Source organism: Oncorhynchus kisutch, unplaced genomic scaffold (assembly GCF_002021735.2).
Source record: "Oncorhynchus kisutch isolate 150728-3 unplaced genomic scaffold, Okis_V2 scaffold956, whole genome shotgun sequence".
NCBI classification, from domain to species: domain Eukaryota; kingdom Metazoa; phylum Chordata; class Actinopteri; order Salmoniformes; family Salmonidae; genus Oncorhynchus; species Oncorhynchus kisutch.
This window is the reverse complement of record NW_022262901.1, coordinates 69,868-90,012: the sequence shown is the minus strand read 5'-3', so window position 1 is coordinate 90,012 and position 20,145 is coordinate 69,868. Positions and strand designations below refer to the sequence as shown.

General features: G+C 43.6%; 1 protein-coding gene across 2 annotated transcripts in view; it reads left to right on the top strand.

Moving 5' to 3' along the window:
* The window catches only part of LOC116363648 (testican-2), a gene marked incomplete at its 5' end in the record, with an annotated part of 38,903 nt that extends 20,525 nt beyond the window's left edge, over positions 1–18,378 (top strand). Inside the window, 1 exon segment of one of the 2 annotated variants that reach the window (XR_004207884.1) lies at positions 13,427–15,156. Coding sequence is in view for 1 of the 2 variants with exons in the window: in XM_031817210.1 (XP_031673070.1) it covers positions 13,427–13,569 (143 nt within the window). 2 annotated transcript variants of the gene reach the window in all.
* Positions 18,379–20,145: the final 1,767 nt, after the last annotated feature.

The following is a 20,145-nucleotide window of genomic DNA, read 5'->3' as shown; positions in this document are numbered from 1 at the left end:
AACAGACTTAACGACTGGGTCGCGTCCGTAGATACAGAACAAACAGACTTAACAACTGGGTCGCGTCTGTAGATACAGAACAAACAGACTTAAAGACTGGGTCGCGTCCGTAGATACAGAACACAAAGACTTAACGACTGGGTCGCGTCCGTAGATACAGAACAAAAAGACTTAACGACTGGGTCGCGTCCATAGATACAGAACAAAAAGACTTAACGACTGGGTCGCGTCCGTAGATACAGAACAAACAGACTTAACGACTGGGTCGCGTCCGTAGATACAGAACAAACAGACTTAACAACTGGGTCGCGTCCATAGATACAGAACAGAAAGACTTAACGACTGGGTCGCGTCTCCGTCTACCTATCCAGAATGAACGGCCTGCCGGCTTGGCTAGCAACCATAGATGTGTTGGGACTGGGCCTATATTTTTGTTGAGGGATGAAATAGAATACCTATGAATACATTTATCAAAATAACGTTTTTTATTTAATTGGTGACCCGTTGTAGAAAGGCAATTATAAACTGGGTGGTTCGAGCCTTGAATCCTGATTGGCTGAAAGCCGTTTTATATCAGACCGTAAACCACGGGTATGACAAAACATTTATTTTTACTGCTCTAATTATGTTGGTAACCAGTTTATAATAGCAATAAGGCCCGAGGAGGTGTGGTATATGGCCAATATACCACGGCTAAGAGCTGTGTCCAGGCACTCCTCTTTGCGTCGTGCGTAAGAACACCCCTTAGCCGTGGTATATTGGCCATATACCACACCTCCTCGGGCCTTATTGTTTAATTGTACACTCGAGGTTGTGCAAAAAAACTCCTCTTCTTCTGTGAGGTTTAACAGCGGTTGGTATCCAATATGTGGCTTTACCTCCCCCAGCGGAACTACAGTATAGATCCATTACACTTTGTGACGCAAAATGGGAAAAGAGGAACCGGGAAATATTATAAATAAATAAAGATATACATATATTTTAATTACCTTACCAACTTAACCCTACACTCATTAAAAACCCACTACCACATTCCACTACTTTGATCCTATCTGCTCCTGCACCATGCCAGCGGCCTGGGGAACGGGACAACACACCCTGTATCTCTTCCGAAGTCAAATCTCATATATCCAAATACATCTCTGCAGCTGCCACCACAACATCTATTCTCTGTGATTTACGTTCCATTTCCACTGTACAGTTGATAACCATTGCTATGAACACTAAGAAGCCAACCGTACTGAAGCATAGATCACTCGTTGGCCGATCCTTCTGTTCTGGCACAGATCTACTATTCACTGGAATCCTCTCAGGATCCCTCACCCTTGACCCCTCCTCCTCTACTTTCTTCACTGCCTCCGCGTACGACACTGTCCGCACTACTCTGACTCAAAGCCACCTCAATCTGCCTCTCTCACAGCAGACACTTCCGATCCCCAGCATCATAGACACCCCTACAGTTAACACACACCACTTTATCCACCGAAACGACACAATCCTCTTTCCCATTGCCCTCCTGCACACTTCCCACATCTTGGAATCTCCGTCCTTCACACCGCTGTGAAATGGCCATAAACGTGGCACCTGAAACACTGCAGTGGATTCGGAACAGAAGCTCTAACAGGAGACCTGATATATCCTAACATGGCTTTGTTGGGTAGAGACTCTGACTCAAAACCAAGTGGAGGCTTCTGAGGGGAGGATGGCTCATAATGTCTGGAACAGAGCAAATGGAATGACATCAAACACATGGAAACCATGGAAACACATGTGTTTGATGTATTTGATACTATTCCACTCCAGCCATTACCACGAGCCCGTCCTCCCCAATTAAGGTACCACCAACCTCCAGTGTTCAAAACTCAAAAGGACTGACGGTGACTCCTCTGTTTTCCCATGCTCACCGCACCAAACGACGAGCGTCACCAACACCAGGAATCTTCAACTTCAATTGTTCCACCTCCAAACCTAACGCTACCCCAGAACCCCCTCCCTTTAACGGTGCCCTGTAACTAAGTGTAAAGCAAGATATAGGTCTTTCCCCAAGATGCGTCGCACAGAGAGCCCTGCTCCCTCTGATCTGAATAAACACAAACAAACATCACCAGTCCACTTCGGGTTACCTTCACCGACTCAATAGCACCCACCATCTTTTCCACCCAACCTGAAACCACCCGTGAATCAGCCAAAAGGCCTGGTTCCACCCTCACTCCCACTGGACCAAACCTGTCTTTATCAATAACCATGTCCATCAATGCAAGTCTCTGGCTCCGAGATCCTCACAACACCATCTACCCCTTCACCTCCAGGAGTGGAACTGGCGTCCGCCTCACTCTGTTTGAACTTGTCCTCAGTCTTCCTCATCATACCTCTCTCCATTGTTATTGCTAGCTTCAATAGATTCAAACCTCCCTCAGTCTTCCTTGTCATACCCTCTCCATTGTTATTGCTAGCTTCAATAGATTCAAACCTCCCTCAGTCTTCCTTGTCATACCCTCTCCATTGTTATTGCTAGCTTCAATAGATTCAAACCTCCCTCAGTCTTCCTTGTCATACCCTCTCCATTGTTATTGCTAGCTTCAATAGATTCAAACCTCCCTCAGTCTTTTCAACCTCCTCTCACTTTCAAATCAAATCACATTTTATTGGTGCACATGCACATGGTTAGCAAATGTTATTGAGAGTGTAGTGTAGGGAAATGCTTTCCCTCCCATGTTGTATTTATTAAGGATCTCCATTGGCTGTTGCCAAGGCAACAGCTACTCTTCCTGGGGGCCAAACACATTAAAGCACTTCCATATAAAACAGTACATCATAAAACATGTTCACACCACTACATATCTACAATACAACATGTATAATACCAACCATACAACTATATTACAATGTATGTGTGTGTAGAGTGAATGTGCTAGCGCGTGTGTGTGTGTGTGTGTCTGTATCTTTGTGTGTGTCTCTTCACAGTCCCCGCTGTTCCATAAGGTGTATTTTTACCTGCTTTTTAAAAATCTGATTCGACTGCTTGCATCAGTTACCTGATGTGGAATAGAGTTCCATGTAGTCATGGCTCAATGTAGTACTGTGCGCCTCTCATAGTCTGTTCTGGACTGTGAAGAGACCTCTGGTGGCATGTCTTGTGGGGTATGCATGGGTGTCTGAGCTGTGTGCTTGTATTTTAAACAGACCTCTGGTGGCATGTCTTGTGGGGTATGCATGGGTGTCTGAGCTGTGTGCTTGTATTTTAAACAGACAGATCGTCACATTGAGCTTGTCAACACTTCTTTCAAAAACAAGTAGTGATGAAGTCAATCTCTCCTCCACTTTGAACCAGGAGAGATTTACATGCATATCATTAATGTTAGCTCTCTGTGTACTTTTAAGGGCCAGCCGTGCTGCCCTGTTCTGAAAACAATAGTAATTTTCCAAAGTCTCTCTTTCTCTCTCTGCTGAACAGTAGTCCAGGTGCGACAAAACTATGGCCTGTAGGACCTGCCTTGGTAGTGTTGTAACATCAAATCAGATGTTATTGATCACATACACGTGTTTAGCAGATGTTATTGCGGGTGCAGCGAAATGCTTGTGTTCCTAGCTCCCAATAGTGCAGTAATATCTGACAAGTAATATCTAACAATTTCACAACAATACACACAAATTGAAAGTAAAGGAATGGAATTAAGAAATATATAAATATTTGGACGAGAAATGTCAGAATCTTAAGAAGACAGAGGAGCTCTTTATTATGGACAGACTTCTCTCCATTTTAGCTACTGTTATATCAATATTTTTTGACCATGACAGTTTACAATCCAGGTTTACTCCAAGAAGTTTAGTCACCTCAACTTGCTCAATTTCCACATTATTCATTACGAGATTTAGTTGAGGTTAAGGGTCTAGTGAAAGATTTGTCCCAAATACAACGCTTTTAGTTTTGGAAATATTTAGGACTAATTTATTCCTTGCCACACATTCTGGACCTAACTGCAGTTCTTTGTTAAGTTTTGCTGTCATTTCAGTCGCTGTAGTAGCTGACGTGTATAGTGTTGAGTCATCTGCATACATAGACACACTGGCTTTACTCAAAGCCAGTAGCAGGTCATTAGTAAAGATTGAAAAAAGCAAGGGGCCTAAACAGCAACCCTGGGGAACTCCTGATTCTAACTGGATAATATTTGAGAGGCTTCCATTAAAGAACACCCTCTGTGTTCTGTTGGACAAGTAACTCTTTATCCACATTATAGCAGAGGGTGTAAAGCCATAACACATACGTTTTTCCAGCAGCAGCAGACTAATGTCAAAAGCCGCACTGAAGTCTAACAAAACAACCCCTACAATATTTTTATCATACATTTTTCCCAGCCAATCATCAGTCATTTGTGTAAGTGTTGTGCTTGTTGAATGTCCTTTCCTATAAGCATGCTGAAAGTCTGTTGTCAATTTGTTCACTGTGAAAAAGCATTGTATCTGGTCAAACACAATTTTTTTCCAGAAGTTTACTAAGGGTTGGTAACAGGCTGATTGGTCAGCTATTTGAGCCAGTAAAGTGGGCTTTACTTTTCTTGGTTAGCGGAATGATTTTAGCTTCCCTCCAGGCCTGAGGGCACACACTTTCTAGTAGGCTTACATTGAAGATGTGGCAAATAGGAGTGGCAATATCGTCTGCTATTATCCTCAGTCATTTCCCATCCAGATTGTCAGACCCCGGTGGCTTGTCATTGTTGATAGACAACAATATTTTGTTCACCTCTTCCACACTGACTTTACAGAATTCAAAAGTACAATGCTTGTCTTTCATAATTTGGTCAGATATACTTGGATGTGTTGTATCAGTGTTTGTTGCTGGCATCTCATACCTAAATTTGCTAATCTTACCAATGAAAAAATCATTAAAGTAGTTGGCAATATCAGTGGGTTTTGTGATGAATGAGCCATCTGATTCAGGGTAGCCTAGTGGTTAGAGCTTTGGACTAGTAACCGAAAGGTTGCAAGTTCAAATCACTGAGCTGACAAGGTACAAATTTGTCGTTCTGCCCCTGAACAGGCAGTTAACCCACTGTTCCTAGGCTGTCATTGAAAATAAGAATTTGTTCTTAACTGACTTGCCTGGTAAAAAAAAGGAATAATGGAGCCGAGTTGGCCTTTTTTTCACAAATGTTAATTTAAGGTGATCCAAAGCTTTTTACTGTCATTCTTTATATCATTTCTCTTCGTTTCATAGTGTAGTTAATTTTTATTTAGTTTAGTCACATGATTTCTTAATTCGCAGTAATTTTGCCAATCGGTTGGGCTGCCAGACTTAATTGCCATACCTTTTGTCTCATCCCTCTCAACCATACCATTTTTATATTCCTCATCAATCCAAGGAGATTTAACAGTTTTTACCATCATTTTCTTAACTGGTGCTTATTAGTAACTGGAATAAGTAGTTTCATATATGTGTCAAGTGCAGTGTCTGGTTGCTCCTCATTACACACCACAGACCAGCAGCGTCTGGTTGCTCCTCATTACACACCACAGACCAGCAGCGTCTGGTTGCTCCTCATTACACACCACAGACCAGCAGCATCTGGTTGCTCCTCATCACACACCACAGACCAACAGCGTCTGGTTGCTCCTCATTACACACCACAGACCAGCAGCATCTGGTTGCTCCTCATTACACACCACAGACCAGCAAATATTCTTTACATCATCAACATATGAATCACTACAAAACTTATTGTGTGACCTCTTATACACTATATTAGGCCCAGCCTGTCCTCTTATACACTATATTAGGCCCAGCCTGTCCTCTTATACACTATATTAGGCCCAGCCTGTCCTCTTATACACTATATTAGGCCCAGCCTGACCTCTTATACACTATATTAGGCCCAGCCTGACCTCTTATACACTATATTAGGCCCAGCCTGACCTCTTATACACTATATTCTCTCTTCTCTGTATACATCAATGAGGTCGCTCTTGCTGCTGGTGAGTCCCTGATCCACCTCTACGCAGACGACACCATTCTGTATACTTCCGGCCCTTCTTTGGACACTGTGTTAACAACCCTCCAGGCAAGCTTCAATGCCATACAACTCTCCTTCCGTGGCCTCCAATTGCTCTTAAATACAAGTAAAACTAAATGCATGCTCTTCAACCGATCGCTACCTGCACCTACCCGCCTGTCCAACATCACTACTCTGGACGGCTCTGACTTAGAATACGTGGACAACTACAAATACTTAGGTGTCTGGTTAGACTGTAAACTCTCCTTCCAGACCCATATCAAACATCTCCAATCCAAAGTTAAATCTAGAATTGGCTTCCTATTTCGCAACAAAGCATCCTTCACTCATGCTGCCAAACATACCCTTGTAAAACTGACCATCCTACCAATCCTCGACTTTGGCGATGTCATTTACAAAATAGCCTCCAATACCCTACTCAACAAATTGGATGCAGTCTATCACAGTGCAATCCGTTTTATCACCAAAGCCCCATATACTACCCACCATTGCGACCTGTACGCTCTCGTTGGCTGGCCCTCGCTTCATACTCGTCGCCAAACCCACTGGCTCCATGTCATCTACAAGACCCTGCTAGGTAAAGTCCCCCCTTATCTCAGCTCGCTGGTCACCATAGCATCTCCCACCTGTAGCACACGCTCCAGCAGGTATATCTCTCTAGTCACCCCCAAGACCAATTCTTTCTTTGGCCGCCTCTCCTTCCAGTTCTCTGCTGCCAATGACTGGAACGAACTACAAAAATCTCTGAAACTGGAAACACTTATCTCCCTCACTAGCTTTAAGCACCAACTGTCAGAGCAGCTCACAGATTACTGCACCTGTACATAGCCCACCTAAAATTTAGCCCAAACAACTACCTCTTTCCCAACTGTATTTAATTTTTATTTATTTATTTATTTTGCTCCTTTGCACCCCATTATTTTTTTATTTCTACTTTGCACATTCTTCCATTGCAAAACTACCATTCCAGTATTTTACTTGCTATATTGTATTTACTTTGCCATCATGGCCTTTTTTTGCCTTTACCTCCCTTCTCACCTCATTTGCTCACATTGTATATAGACTTGTTTATACTGCATTATTGACTGTATGTTTGTTTTTACTCCATGTGTAACTCTGTGTCGTTTTATCTGTCGAACTGCTTTGCTTTATCTTGGCCAGGTCGCAATTGTAAATGAGAACTTGTTCTCAACTTGCCTACCTGGTTAAATAAAGGTAAAATAAATAAAAATAAAAAAAATATTAGGCCCAGCCTGACCTCTTATACACTATATTAGGCCCAGCCTGTCCTCTTATACACTATATTAGGCCCAGCCTGTCCTCTTATACACTATATTAGGCCCAGCCTGACCTCTTATACACTATATTAGGCCCAGCCTGTCCTCTTATACACTATATTAGGCCCAGCCTGTCCTCTTATACACTATATTAGGCCCAGCCTGACCTCTTATACACTATATTAGGCCCAGCCTGTCCTCTTATACACTATATTAGGCCCAGCCTGTCCTCTTATACACTATATTAGGCCCAGCCTGACCTCTTATACACTATATTAGGCCCAGCCTGACCTCTTATACACTATATTAGGCCCAGCCTGACCTCTTATACACTATATTAGGCCCAGCCTGACCTCTTATACACTATATTAGGCCCAGCCTGTCCTCTTATACACTATATTAGGCCCAGCCTGTCCTCTTATACACTATATTAGGCCCAGCCTTTGGAACTTTTGTTTTTCCTAGATATGGCTACTGTATTGGGGATCAGTACATCCTAATCAATTTACTCAACTATTCAAACCAAAATCTGTTTTTAGCCTCTTCGAGAGACATGCTAAGCCCTGTGCTCCCTCCACTTACAGCACTTTGCTTCGCCTCCTAACTATGACCGCAGCACAGCTGTGCTAAAACAGTTGTTTAGCTCGCCCTCTCGTGTTCAATTGCTTCAGTATTACAGGCTGTAGGGCTGCAGTGAAGACCTTCTTGGTGGTTATATAATAACAATCAGTATTACGGGCTGTATAGGGCTGTAGGACTGTATAGAGGTATAGGACTGTATAGAGGTATAGGGCTGTAGGACTGTATAGAGGTATAGGGCTGTAGGGCTGTAGGGCTGAACTTCTTGGTGGTTATATAATAACAATCAGTATTACGGGCTGTATAGGGATATCGGACTGCATAGAGGTATAGGGCTGTATAGGGATATAGGACTGCATAGGGGTATAGGGATATAGGACTGTATAGGGCTATAAGGGCTGTATAGGGGTATAGTGCTATATAGGGATATAGGACTGTATAGGGGTATAGTGCTATATAGGGATATAGGACTGTATAGGGGTATAGGGCTGTATAGGGGTATAGAGCTGTATAGGGGTTTAGGGCTATAGGACTGTATAGGGGTATAGGGCTGTATAGGGCTGTAGGACTGTATAGGGGTATTTAGGACTGTATAGGGCTGTAGGACTGTATAGGGGTATAGGGCTGTAGGACTGTATAGGGCTATAGGACTGTATAGGGGTATAGGTCTATAGGACTGTATAGGGGTATAGGGCTATATAGGGCTATAGGACTGTATAGGGGTATAGGACTGTATGACTGTATATGGGGTATATAGGACTGTATAGGGCTGTATAGGGGTATAGGGGTATATAGGGCTGTATAGGTCTGCAGGACTGTATAGAGGTATAGGGCTGTAGGTCTGTAGGGCTGAACTTCTTGGTGGTTATATAATAACAATCAGTATTACGGGCTGTATAGGGATATCGGACTGCATAGAGGTATAGGGCTGTATAGGGATATAGGACTGCATAGGGGTATAGGGATATAGGACTGTATAGGGCTGTAGGACTGTATAGGGCTATAGGACTGTATATGTGTATAGGGCTATATAGGGGTATAGGGCTATAGAACTGTATAGGGCTATACGACTGTATAGGGCTATAGGACTGTATAGGGGTATAGGGCTATAGAACTGTATAGGGCTATACGACTGTATAGGGGTATAGGGCTGTATAGGGGTATATGACTGTAGGACTGTATAGGGCTGTAGGACTGTATAAGGCTATAGGGCAGTAGGACTGTATAGGGCTGTAGGACTGTATAGGGCTGTAGGACTGTATAGGGCTGTAGGACTGTATAGGGCTGTAGGACTGTATAGGGGTATAGGACTGTGTAGGACTGTATAGGGCTGTAGGACTGTATAGGGTTGTAGGACTGTATAGGGCTGTAGGACTTTATAGGGCTGTAGGACTGTATAGGGCAGTATGACTGTATAGAACCGTAGGGCTGTATAGAACCATAGGGCTGTATAGGGCTGTATAGAACCGTAGGGCTGTATAGAACCATAGGGCTGTATAGGGCTGTATAGAACCGTAGAGCTGTATAGAACCGTAGGGCTGTATAGAACCATAGGGCTGTATGGAACCGTAGGGCTGTATAGAACCGTAGAGCTGTATAGAACCATAGGGCTGTATAGGACCATAGGGCTGTATAGGGCTGTATAGAACCGTAGGGCTGTATAGGGCTGTATAGAACCGTAGAGCTGTATAGAACCATTGGGCTGTATAGAACCATAGGGCTGTATAGGGCTGTATATAACCGTAGGGCTGTATAGAACCGTAGAGCTGTATAGAACCATAGGGCTGTATAGGACCGTAGGGCTGTATAGGGCTGTATAGAACCGTAGGGCTGTATAGGGCTGTATAGGACTGTATAGGACTGTATAGAACCGTAGGGCTGTATAGGACTGTATGGAACCGTAGGGCTGTATAGGGCTGTATAGGACTGTATGGAACCATAGGGCTGTATAGGGCTGTATAGAACCGTAGGGCTGTATAGAACCATAGGGCTGTATAGGACTGTATAGAACCGTAGGGCTGTATAGGGCTGTATAGGACTGTATGGAACCATAGGGCTGTATAGGGCTGTATAGGGCTGTATAGAACCGTAGGGCTGTATAGAACCGTAGAGCTGTATAGAACCATAGGGCTGTATAGGGCTGTATAGAACTGTAGGGCTGTATAGAACCATAGGGCTGTATAGAACCGTAGGGCTGTATAGAACCTTAGGGCTGTATAGAACCATAGGGCTGTATAGAACCATAGGGCTGTATAGAACTGTAGGGCTGTATAGGACTGTATAGGACTGTATGGAACCATAGGGCTGTATAGGTGTATAGGGCTGTATAGAACCGTAGGGCTGTATAGAACCATAGGGCTGTATAGGGCTGTATAGAACCATAGGGCTGTATAGAACCATAGGGCTGTATAGAACCGTAGGGCTATATAGAACCATAGGGCTGTATAGAACCGTAGGGCTGTATAGGGCTGTATAGAACCGTAGGGCTGTATAGAACCATAGGGCTGTATAGAACCGTAGGGCTGTATAGAACCATAGGGCTGTATAGGGCTGTATAGAACCGTAGAGCTGTATAGAACCGTAGGGCTGTATAGAACCATAGGGCTGTATAAGGCTGTATAGAACCGTAGGGCTGTAGAGAACCATAGGGCTGTATAAGGCTGTATAGAACCGTAGGGCTGTAGAGAACCATAGGGCTGTATAGAACCATATGGCTGTATAGGGCTGTATAGGACCGTAGAGCTGTATAGGACCGTAGAGCTGTATAGGGCTGTATAGAACCGTAGGGCTGTATAGAACCGTAGGGCTGTATAGAACCATAGGACTGTATAGAACCGTAGCGCTGTATAGGACCGTAGGGCTGTATGGGAGTGTAGGGCTGTATAGAACCGTAGGGCTGTATAGGACCATAGGGCTGTATAGGACCGTAGGGCTGTATAGGACCGTAGGGCTGTATAGGACCGTAGGGCTGTATAGGACTATAGGGCTGTATAGAACCGTAGGGCTGTATAGAACCGTAGGGCTGTATAGAACCATAGGGCTGTATAGAACCATAGGGCTGTATAGAAGCATAGGGCTGTATAGAACCGTAGGGCTGTATAGGGCTGTATAGGACCGTAGGGCTGTATAGGACCGTAGGGCTGTATAGGACCATAGGGCTGTATAGGACCGTAGGGCTGTATAGGACCATAGGGCTGTATAGGACCGTAGGGCTGTATAGGACCGTAGGGCTGTATAGGGCTGTATAGGACCATAGAACTGTATAGGACCATAGGGCTGTATAGGACCATAGGGCTGTATAGGACCGTAGGGCTGTATAGGACCATAGGGCTGTATAGGACCGTAGGGCTGTATAGGGCTGTATAGAACCGTAGGGCTGTATAGAACCATAGGGCTGTATAGAACCGTAGGGCTGTATAGAACCGTAGGGCTGTATAGAACCATAGGGCTGTATAGAACCATAGGGCTGTATAGGGCTGTATAGAACCGTAGGGCTGTATAGAACCGTAGGGCTGTATAGGACTGTATAGGACTGTATGGAACCATAGGGCTGTATAGGTGTATAGGGCTGTATAGAACCGTAGGGCTGTATAGAACCGTAGGGCTGTATAGAACCATAGGGCTGTATAGGGCTGTATAGAACCATAGGGCTGTATAGAACCATAGGGCTGTATAGGGCTGTATAGAACCATAGGGCTGTATAGAACCGTAGGGCTGTATAGGACCGTAGGGCTGTATAGGACCGTAGAACTGTATAGGACCATAGGGCTGTATAGGACCGTAGGGCCTTATAGGACCGTAGGGCTGTATAGAACCGTAGGGCTGTATAGAACCGTAGGGCTGTATAGGACTGTATAGGACTGTATGGAACCATAGGGCTGTATAGGTGTATAGGGCTGTATAGAACCGTAGGGCTGTATAGAACCATAGGGCTGTATCGGGCTGTATAGAACCATAGGGCTGTATAGGGCTGTATAGAACCATAGGGCTGTATAGAACCATAGGGCTGTATAGAACCGTAGGGCTGTATAGGACCGTAGGGCTGTATAGGACCGTAGAACTGTATAGGACCATAGGGCTGTATAGGACCGTAGGGCTGTATAGGACCGTAGAACTGTATAGGACCATAGGGCTGTATAGGACCGTAGGGCCTTATAGGACCGTAGGGCTGTATAGAACCGTAGGGCTGTATAGGACTGTATAGGACTGTATGGAACCATAGGGCTGTATAGGTGTATAGGGCTGTATAGAACCGTAGGGCTGTATAGAACCGTAGGGCTGTATAGAACCATAGGGCTGTATAGGGCTGTATAGAACCATAGGGCTGTATAGAACCGTAGGGCTGTATAGGACTGTATAGGACTGTATGGAACCATAGGGCTGTATAGGTGTATAGGGCTGTATAGAACCGTAGGGCTGTATAGAACCGTAGGGCTGTATAGAACCATAGGGCTGTATAGAACCGTAGGGCTGTATAGGACCGTAGGGCTGTATAGGACCGTAGAACTGTATAGGACCATAGGGCTGTATAGGACCGTAGGGCTGTATAGGACCGTAGAATTGTATAGGACCATAGGGCTGTATAGGACCGTAGGGCCTTATAGGACCGTAGGGCTGTATAGGACCGTAGGGCTGTATAGAACCGTAGGGCTGTATAGAACCGTAGGGCTGTATAGAACCATAGGGCTGTATAGAACCATAGGGCTGTATAGAACCGTAGGGCTGTATAGAACCATAGGGCTGTATAGAACCATAGGGCTGTATAGAACCATAGGGCTGTATAGAACCGTAGGGCTGTATAGAACTGTAGGGCTGTATAGGACCATAGGGCTGTATAGTGCTGTATAGGACCGTAGGGCTGTATTGGACCACGGGGCTTTATAGGACCGTAGGGCTGTATTGGACCACAGGGCTTTATAGGACCGTAGGGCTGTATAGGGCTGTATTGGACCACAGGGCTTTATAGGACCGTAGGGCTGTATAGGGCTGTATTGGACCACAGGGCTTTATAGGACCGTAGGGCTGTATAGGGCTGTATTGGACCACAGGGCTTTATAGGACCGTAGGGCTGTATAGGGCTGTATTGGACCACAGGGCTGTATAGGGCCGTAGGGCTGTATAGGGCTGTATTGGACCACAGGGCTGTATAGGGCCGTAGGGCTGTATAGGGCTGTATTGGACCACAGGGCTGTATAGGGCCGTAGGGCTGTATAGGACTAAAACAAAATGGCTTTTGGTTTTATAATAAGACCAGGATTGAAACAAATGCACTGTGTGGACATCACACTGTGCTGAACAGTCCAGAGCAGTAGGATGGTCACAGCAGCACAGTGTGGTCGGTTTGAATTTCAGCAGTATTAAAGGGATAGTTCATTTGAAATATAAAATACACATTTCTTTCCTTACCCTGAAAGCAGTGTGTGGACAAGGAGAGACTGCAATATGTACCAGTATTAACTACCTACAAACATCCTACTGTATGTTACCTGAAGTCTTTTGTCACATAAAATCATAGGAATTGTTAACTGAGAAATACTCTTTTCATTTCATCCCTCGCTCCAGATGAACTGCTGGGATATTCCGGAGATTTTGGGAGTGGCGTGGGATGGGAGGATGAGGAAGAGAAGGAGGAGAACGGAGAAGAGGCGGAGGAGGAGGAGGAAGAGGAAGAGGGGGAGGCAGACGACGGAGGATACATCTGGTAGAAACTGAACCCAAACGGAGAACCTGGTCAGGATGGATCCACTGGCCCACAACTACAGGGATGATGGCTGAGGCTTGCGTCCCAAATGGCACCCTATTCCCTATGTAGTGCACTACTTTTGACCAGGTCTCATAGGGACACCCATAGGGCTCTGGTCAAAAGTAGTGCACTATATAGGGAATAGGGTGTCATTTGGGATGCAAGCATCTTTGTCTCCTAACAGCAAAAGATTTGGGGATTTCGGGGCATGGAATTCTGTCTCTATTGTCGCCGTGTGGATCTGGGGAGTGGGAGGTGTGGGGGGGGGGGGGGGGGTACAGGGGTGAGATTGCTAGTTTTTGTCTTAAATATGTGAATTATTGCTTCATTGTTTTCTGTTCTGTAAAGCAAGAGAGCGTTCTGTTTCGCTCTCTAGCGACACCATAGAGAACTATCGTCTGATAATCTGGCCATCAAATGTTACTGTCAGAAATGCATCTAGTATCATACATTTATGTTCCATTGTGACCAATTGCTTGAATATTGAAATCGCAGATCTGCTAAAATGGAACGGATTGAGACCTGAGACAGTGGAAAAGGGTTCAATATTTACCTGGTTATGTTGTCAAAATCAAGAGTTCCTGCGTATATAAATCCTGTAGCTATGATCTATGAAGCAGGACAACGAGACTAGACTACTATGGTTATATCCCAAATGGAACACTGTTCCCTTTATAGTGTACAGCTTTTTATCAGGGCCCATAAAGCTCTGGTCTAAAGTCTTGCACTATACAGGGATTAGGGAGCCACTTGGGATGCATGCCTCTCTTTAGAGGGTGATTCCACTACTGAGAGAAATTATTATTTTTCTCTGAAACGTTTCTTAACGAAGCATATTTCTCGGTTCGATTTTGACGCGGATGTCATCAAAGTAATGTTGCTCATTGGATCATTTGTGAAAATGACCGTGTTTCATGCATTATGTGGGTAAATACAGGACTGAGAAACAGGCTTGTTATTCAAGGAAGGCTTTTGTGCTACTTTATTGCTAAAAGGTATAACTGATGTACACGGCTCTCGGCGGTCTATAAACCTTTAAAATACTATATATATATATATCGATTAACATAGACACAATAACTACTAATATCTCTTATGAAACTGCTATGGGAACCTTGTTACTTATTGTGTTATTTCAACTCAAAACTTGTAGAATGTATATTACTTGTCCCATCAACCTACATCACCAAGGGTAACATCCCAAATGGCCCCCTATGCCCTATATAGTGCACTACTTTCTCATACAGACTCTCTGGTCCAAAGTAGTGTACTATATAGGGAATAGTATTCCATTTGGGATGCAGACCACCAAGGGTAACATCCCAAATGGCCCCCTATGCCCTATATAGTGCACTACTTTCTATCCAGGGCTCATACAGACTCTCTGGTCCAAAGTAGTGTACTATATAGGGAAGGGTATTCCATTTGGGATGCAGACACTACCTTATCCTATGGGAACTCTGTAAATCACTTCAAAGAATGTGTCCGTCGATGTTCTATTCTCAGTCTTTATTTTGGTGTTTATAAAACAACGTGTATGCTACTTGAAGTTCTGTGTGTATACTTGAAATCTCACCGTTAGATTGTTTTCTACGAGTATATTGTTGCCATTATTATTCCATCAGTTGTTTTTAGTATATTGCACGTCACAGTGAACATGAATGTACTTCTCCTAGGCTGAGCCCTTTACTATTAAAGCATTGGGCCCCCAAAAAAACCTCTTGCATTTTCAGTACTACTTTACAAATAGCATCTCTCCTGCAATTTTTGTAAGATTTGGGTGGTAAAATCTCTGAATCCTTTCTGACGCGACTTCTGTTGAATTGTTAGAAATATAGTGATGTGTACTTGTATGTGATCCACAAAATGACTGACAATGGAGATTTTAAAAACAAACCCAACGTACATGGATAATTATAGGATTCTTTATTTCCGAGTCCCTGTCACCTAAAATGGACGTTTATGTCAGAGCTGAACGTGGAGACAGGTTTTCATTTCATTGGTCCTAAACTGCCTCCCGACGTCAGGAAATGAAACTGCACTCTCAACAGTATCGACCCTAGCTCAGCGGTCCCGACCCTAGCTCAGCGGTCCCGACCCTAGCTCAGCGGTCCCGACCCTAGCTCAGCGGTCCCGACCCTAGCTCAGCGGTCCCGACCCTAGCTCAGCGGTCCCGACCCTAGCTCAGCGGTCCCGACCATAGCTCAGTGGTCCCGACCCTAGCTCAATGGTCCCGACCATAGCTCAGTGGTCCCGACCCTAGCTCAATACTCTCGACCCTAGCTCAGTGGTCCCGACCATAGCTCAGTGGTCCCAGCCATAGGTCATAATCTCGACCCTAGCTCAGTGGTCCCGACCCTAGCTCAGTGGTCCCGGCCATAGGTCATAATCTCGACCCTAGCTCAGTGGTCCCGGCCATAGGTCATAATCTCGACCCTAGCTCAGTGGTCCCGGCCATAGGTCATAATCTCGACCCTAGCTCAGTGGTCCCGGCCATAGGTCATAATCTCGACCCTAGCTCAGTGGTCCCGGCCATAGGTCATAATCTCGACCCTAGCTCAGTGGTCCCGGCCATAGGTCATAATCTCGACCATAGCTCAGTGGTCCCGACCCTAGCTCAGTGGTCTCGACCATACGGCAGATGCTGAGCCACTGTTGTCCTTGTGGCACGACAGGCAGAAGAGAACACCACTCTGGAAGCAGATCAATAATGTACGCCTACAGGCTCAAAGTGCCATTTGCCACCTTTGTCTGCATCCCAAATGGCCACCCTATTGCCTTTATGGTCCACTACTTTTGACCAGGGTCAATAGGGTTCACTTTATAAAGAATAGGGTGCCATTTGGGACTCATACTCTGATATAAACATAAAGGAGACCGAGCTACATCACCAACAATACTCTGATATAAAACCTAAAGGAGACCGAGCTACATCACCAACAATACTCTGATATAAAACCTAAAGGAGACTGAGCTACATCACCAACAATACTCTGATATAAAACCTAAAGGAGACTGAGCTACATCACCAACAATACTCTGATATAAAACCTAAAGGAGACCGAGCTACATCACCAACAATACTCTGATATAAAACCTAAAGGAGACTGAGCTACATCAACAATACTCTGATATAAACATAAAGGAGACCGAGCTACATCACCAACAATACTCTGATATAAAACCTAAAGGAGACTGAGCTACATCACCAACAATACTCTGATATAAAACCTAAAGGAGACTGAGCTACATCACCAACAATACTCTGATATAAAACCTAAAGGAGACTGAGCTACATCACCAACAATAATCAAACCTAAAGGAGAGGGTAGAGATATGCTATGATGCACTCTTTGGAAGTTGCATGATAACAGCCCTGTACCGAAGATTATATTTAGAGTTAATGGTGCAGTTATACAGTATTTGCAAATACTGCTCATCTCAAACCTACTTTATTATCACATGTAGATTAGAAGTGTGGATGTGTAGCATTTGCAATTTAATCTACAGCCTTACAACAAAACATGACAAGTGAGGAGTACATTCCCCTAGATTAGAAGTGTGGATGTGTAGCATTTGCAATTTAATCTACAGCCTTACAACAAAACATGACAAGTGAGGAGTACATTCCCCTAGATTAGAAGTGTGGATGTGTAGCATTTGCAATTTAATCTACAGCCTTACAACAAAACATGACAAGTGAGGAGTACATTCCCCTAGATTAGAAGTGTGGATGTGTAGCAATTGCAATTTAATCTACAGCCTTACAACAAAACATGACAAGTGAGGAATGATTGTTAAAAATATTTATGGAATTTCTCACATTAAAATGATCTTGAGTTATCATAAGTACATCCAGTAATAATGTCTATGTGCCAAATGGCAACCTATACTTTATATAGTGCACTACATTGGACCAGGGTCAAATAGGGCTTTGGTCAACAGTAGTGCACTATGTAGGTAATAGGGTGTTATTTGGGATACAACCTGCGTGTTTTGTCAGCTCCGGGATAATGAATTGTACAAAGAAAGAGACCATCTCCATTTTACATTATTTACAATGAATACAGAAATGTTAATGGTAGTCAATAGTTAAATACTGATATACAGCGTTGGGGGTCAGTTTCATTTAAATTCAGGTAGGAAACTGAAACTCCAATTAAATTGTTCCTCATTAAAAAGATTTGAGAGTAAATGTGAATATCAGTTTTAGTTCCTCAATTGAAATGGAACTGAGCCCAAGGCTGGCTGATATAAAGGCTCCTCAATTGAAATGGAACTGAGCCCAAGGCTGGCTGATATAAAGGCTGTTATTCCCAGAGATTCAGAGCTACAGACGTACTCTCATATCATTGTACTGATAGTCAAGAAGTACCCGCAGCATTTCAACCATAGATTTGTCTGAATCACAAAGCCAATACTTCACATCATGGACATTATAAATCATTTCAATAAATGACCTACACAGCAGACAGGAAATGTGACAAGTAGGTTGAATCAGACTGATGAAACATTCCCCATCTATTTAAACTATAAGGCAGTATTAGCCTACGTGGCTGGAAGTACCGGTTTCCATTAATTCATTCTGATAATACATAATAATCAACTAAAATATGTCAGTGATGGCCATTTCAGATTCAAATTAAATTGACATCAAGATAATAAAAAATGTTGCAAATGACAGAGGCTTAGAATGACAAAGAAGATTTACTAGTAGGCCTAGAAATTAGAGGTCGACCGATTAATTAGGGACTATTTCAAGTTTCAGATTGTTATGAAAATCGGTATTTTTGGGCGCCGATTTGCCGATTTAAAAAATAAAAATTATACCTTTATTTAACTAGGCAAGTCAGTTTAAGAACACATTCTTATTTTCAATGACGGCCTAGAAACGGTGGGTTAACTGCCTTGTTCAGGGGCAGAACGACAAATTTTCACCTGTCAGCTCGGGGGATCCAATCTGGCAACCTTACAGTTGACTAGTCCAACGCAATAACGACCTGCCTCCACAAGGAGACTGCCTGTTACGCGAATGCAGTAAGCCAGGGTAAGTTGCTAGCTAGCATTAAACTTATCTTGTAAAAAACAATCAATCATAATCACTAGTTAACTACACATGGTTGATGATATTACTAGATATCTAGCATGTCCTGCGTTGCATATAATCTGACTGAGCATACAAGTATCTAAGTATCTGACTGAGTGGTGGTAGGCAGAAGCAGGTGCGTTAATATTCATTCAAACAGCACTTTCCTGCGTTTTGCCAGCAGCTCTTCGTTGTGCGTCAAGCATTGCGCTGCTTATGACTTCAAACCTATCAACTCCCGAGATGAGGCTGGTGTAACCGATGTGAAATGGCTAGCTAGTTAGCGCGCGCTAATAGCATTTCAAACGTCACTCGCTCTGAGACTTCTAGTAGTTGTTCCCCTTGCTCTGCATGGGTAACGCTGCTTCGAGGGTGGCTGTTGTCGTTGTGTTGCTGGTTCGAGCCCAGGGAGGAGCGAGGAGAGGGACGGAAGCTATACTGTTACACAGGCAATGCTAAAGTGCCTATAAGAACATCCAATAGTCAAAGGTTAATGAAATACAAATGGTAAAGAGGGAAATAGTCCTATAATTCCTATAAAAACTACAACCTAAAATGTCTTACCTGGGAATATTGAAGACTCATGTTAAAAGGAACCACCAGCTTTCATATGTTCTCATGTTCTGAGCAAGGAACTTAAACATTAGCTTTTTTACATGGCACATATTGTACTTTTACTTTCTTCTCCAACACTTTGTTTTTGCATTATTTAAACCAAATTGAACATGTTTCATTATTTTGTTGAGGCTAAATTGATTTTATTGATGTATTATATTAAGTTAAAACATGTGTTCATTCAGTATTGTTGTAATTATCATTACTACAAATAAATAAATAAAAATCGTCCGATTAATTGGTTTCGGCTTTTTGGGTCCTCCAATAATCGGTATCGGCATCGAAAAATCATAATCAGTCGACCTCTACTAGAAATATCTGGGACGTGTTCATTTTAGGGCCAGCAACGGAAAACATTTTAAAACATTTTGCAACTGAAAACGAAAATGAGTGTTTCCATTGTCCAAGTGCCATTTCAGTCCATTTTCATCCGTTTGGTGCCTAATGAACACGACCCAGGGCTGCGAACAGGAAAGGGCATGGACCAAGAGCCCTATTCAAACTGGTGCCCAGGCTATCTGGTGTTTCCTTGAGTAGTACGTCACTCAAAGCACGCAAGTGGGATTCATTTTTTAAACCAGCCTTGATCAAATAGGGCCCAAATATCTATTTTTAAACCAAACTTGATTGAAAAAGGGACCAATATATGTGTTTTTAAACCAGACTTGATTGAAAAAGGGACCATTATGTATATTTTTCAACGAAACCTCTGCCAGAGCTGTGTTAGTAGAGTAGCATAGCCTTTTTTTGTTTAGATTAGCATTGCAGTGGCCACTGATGGTCATTCCGCTTTATTGCTTGCATACCATGGAATGATGGCAATGGCGGTCTCTTGTT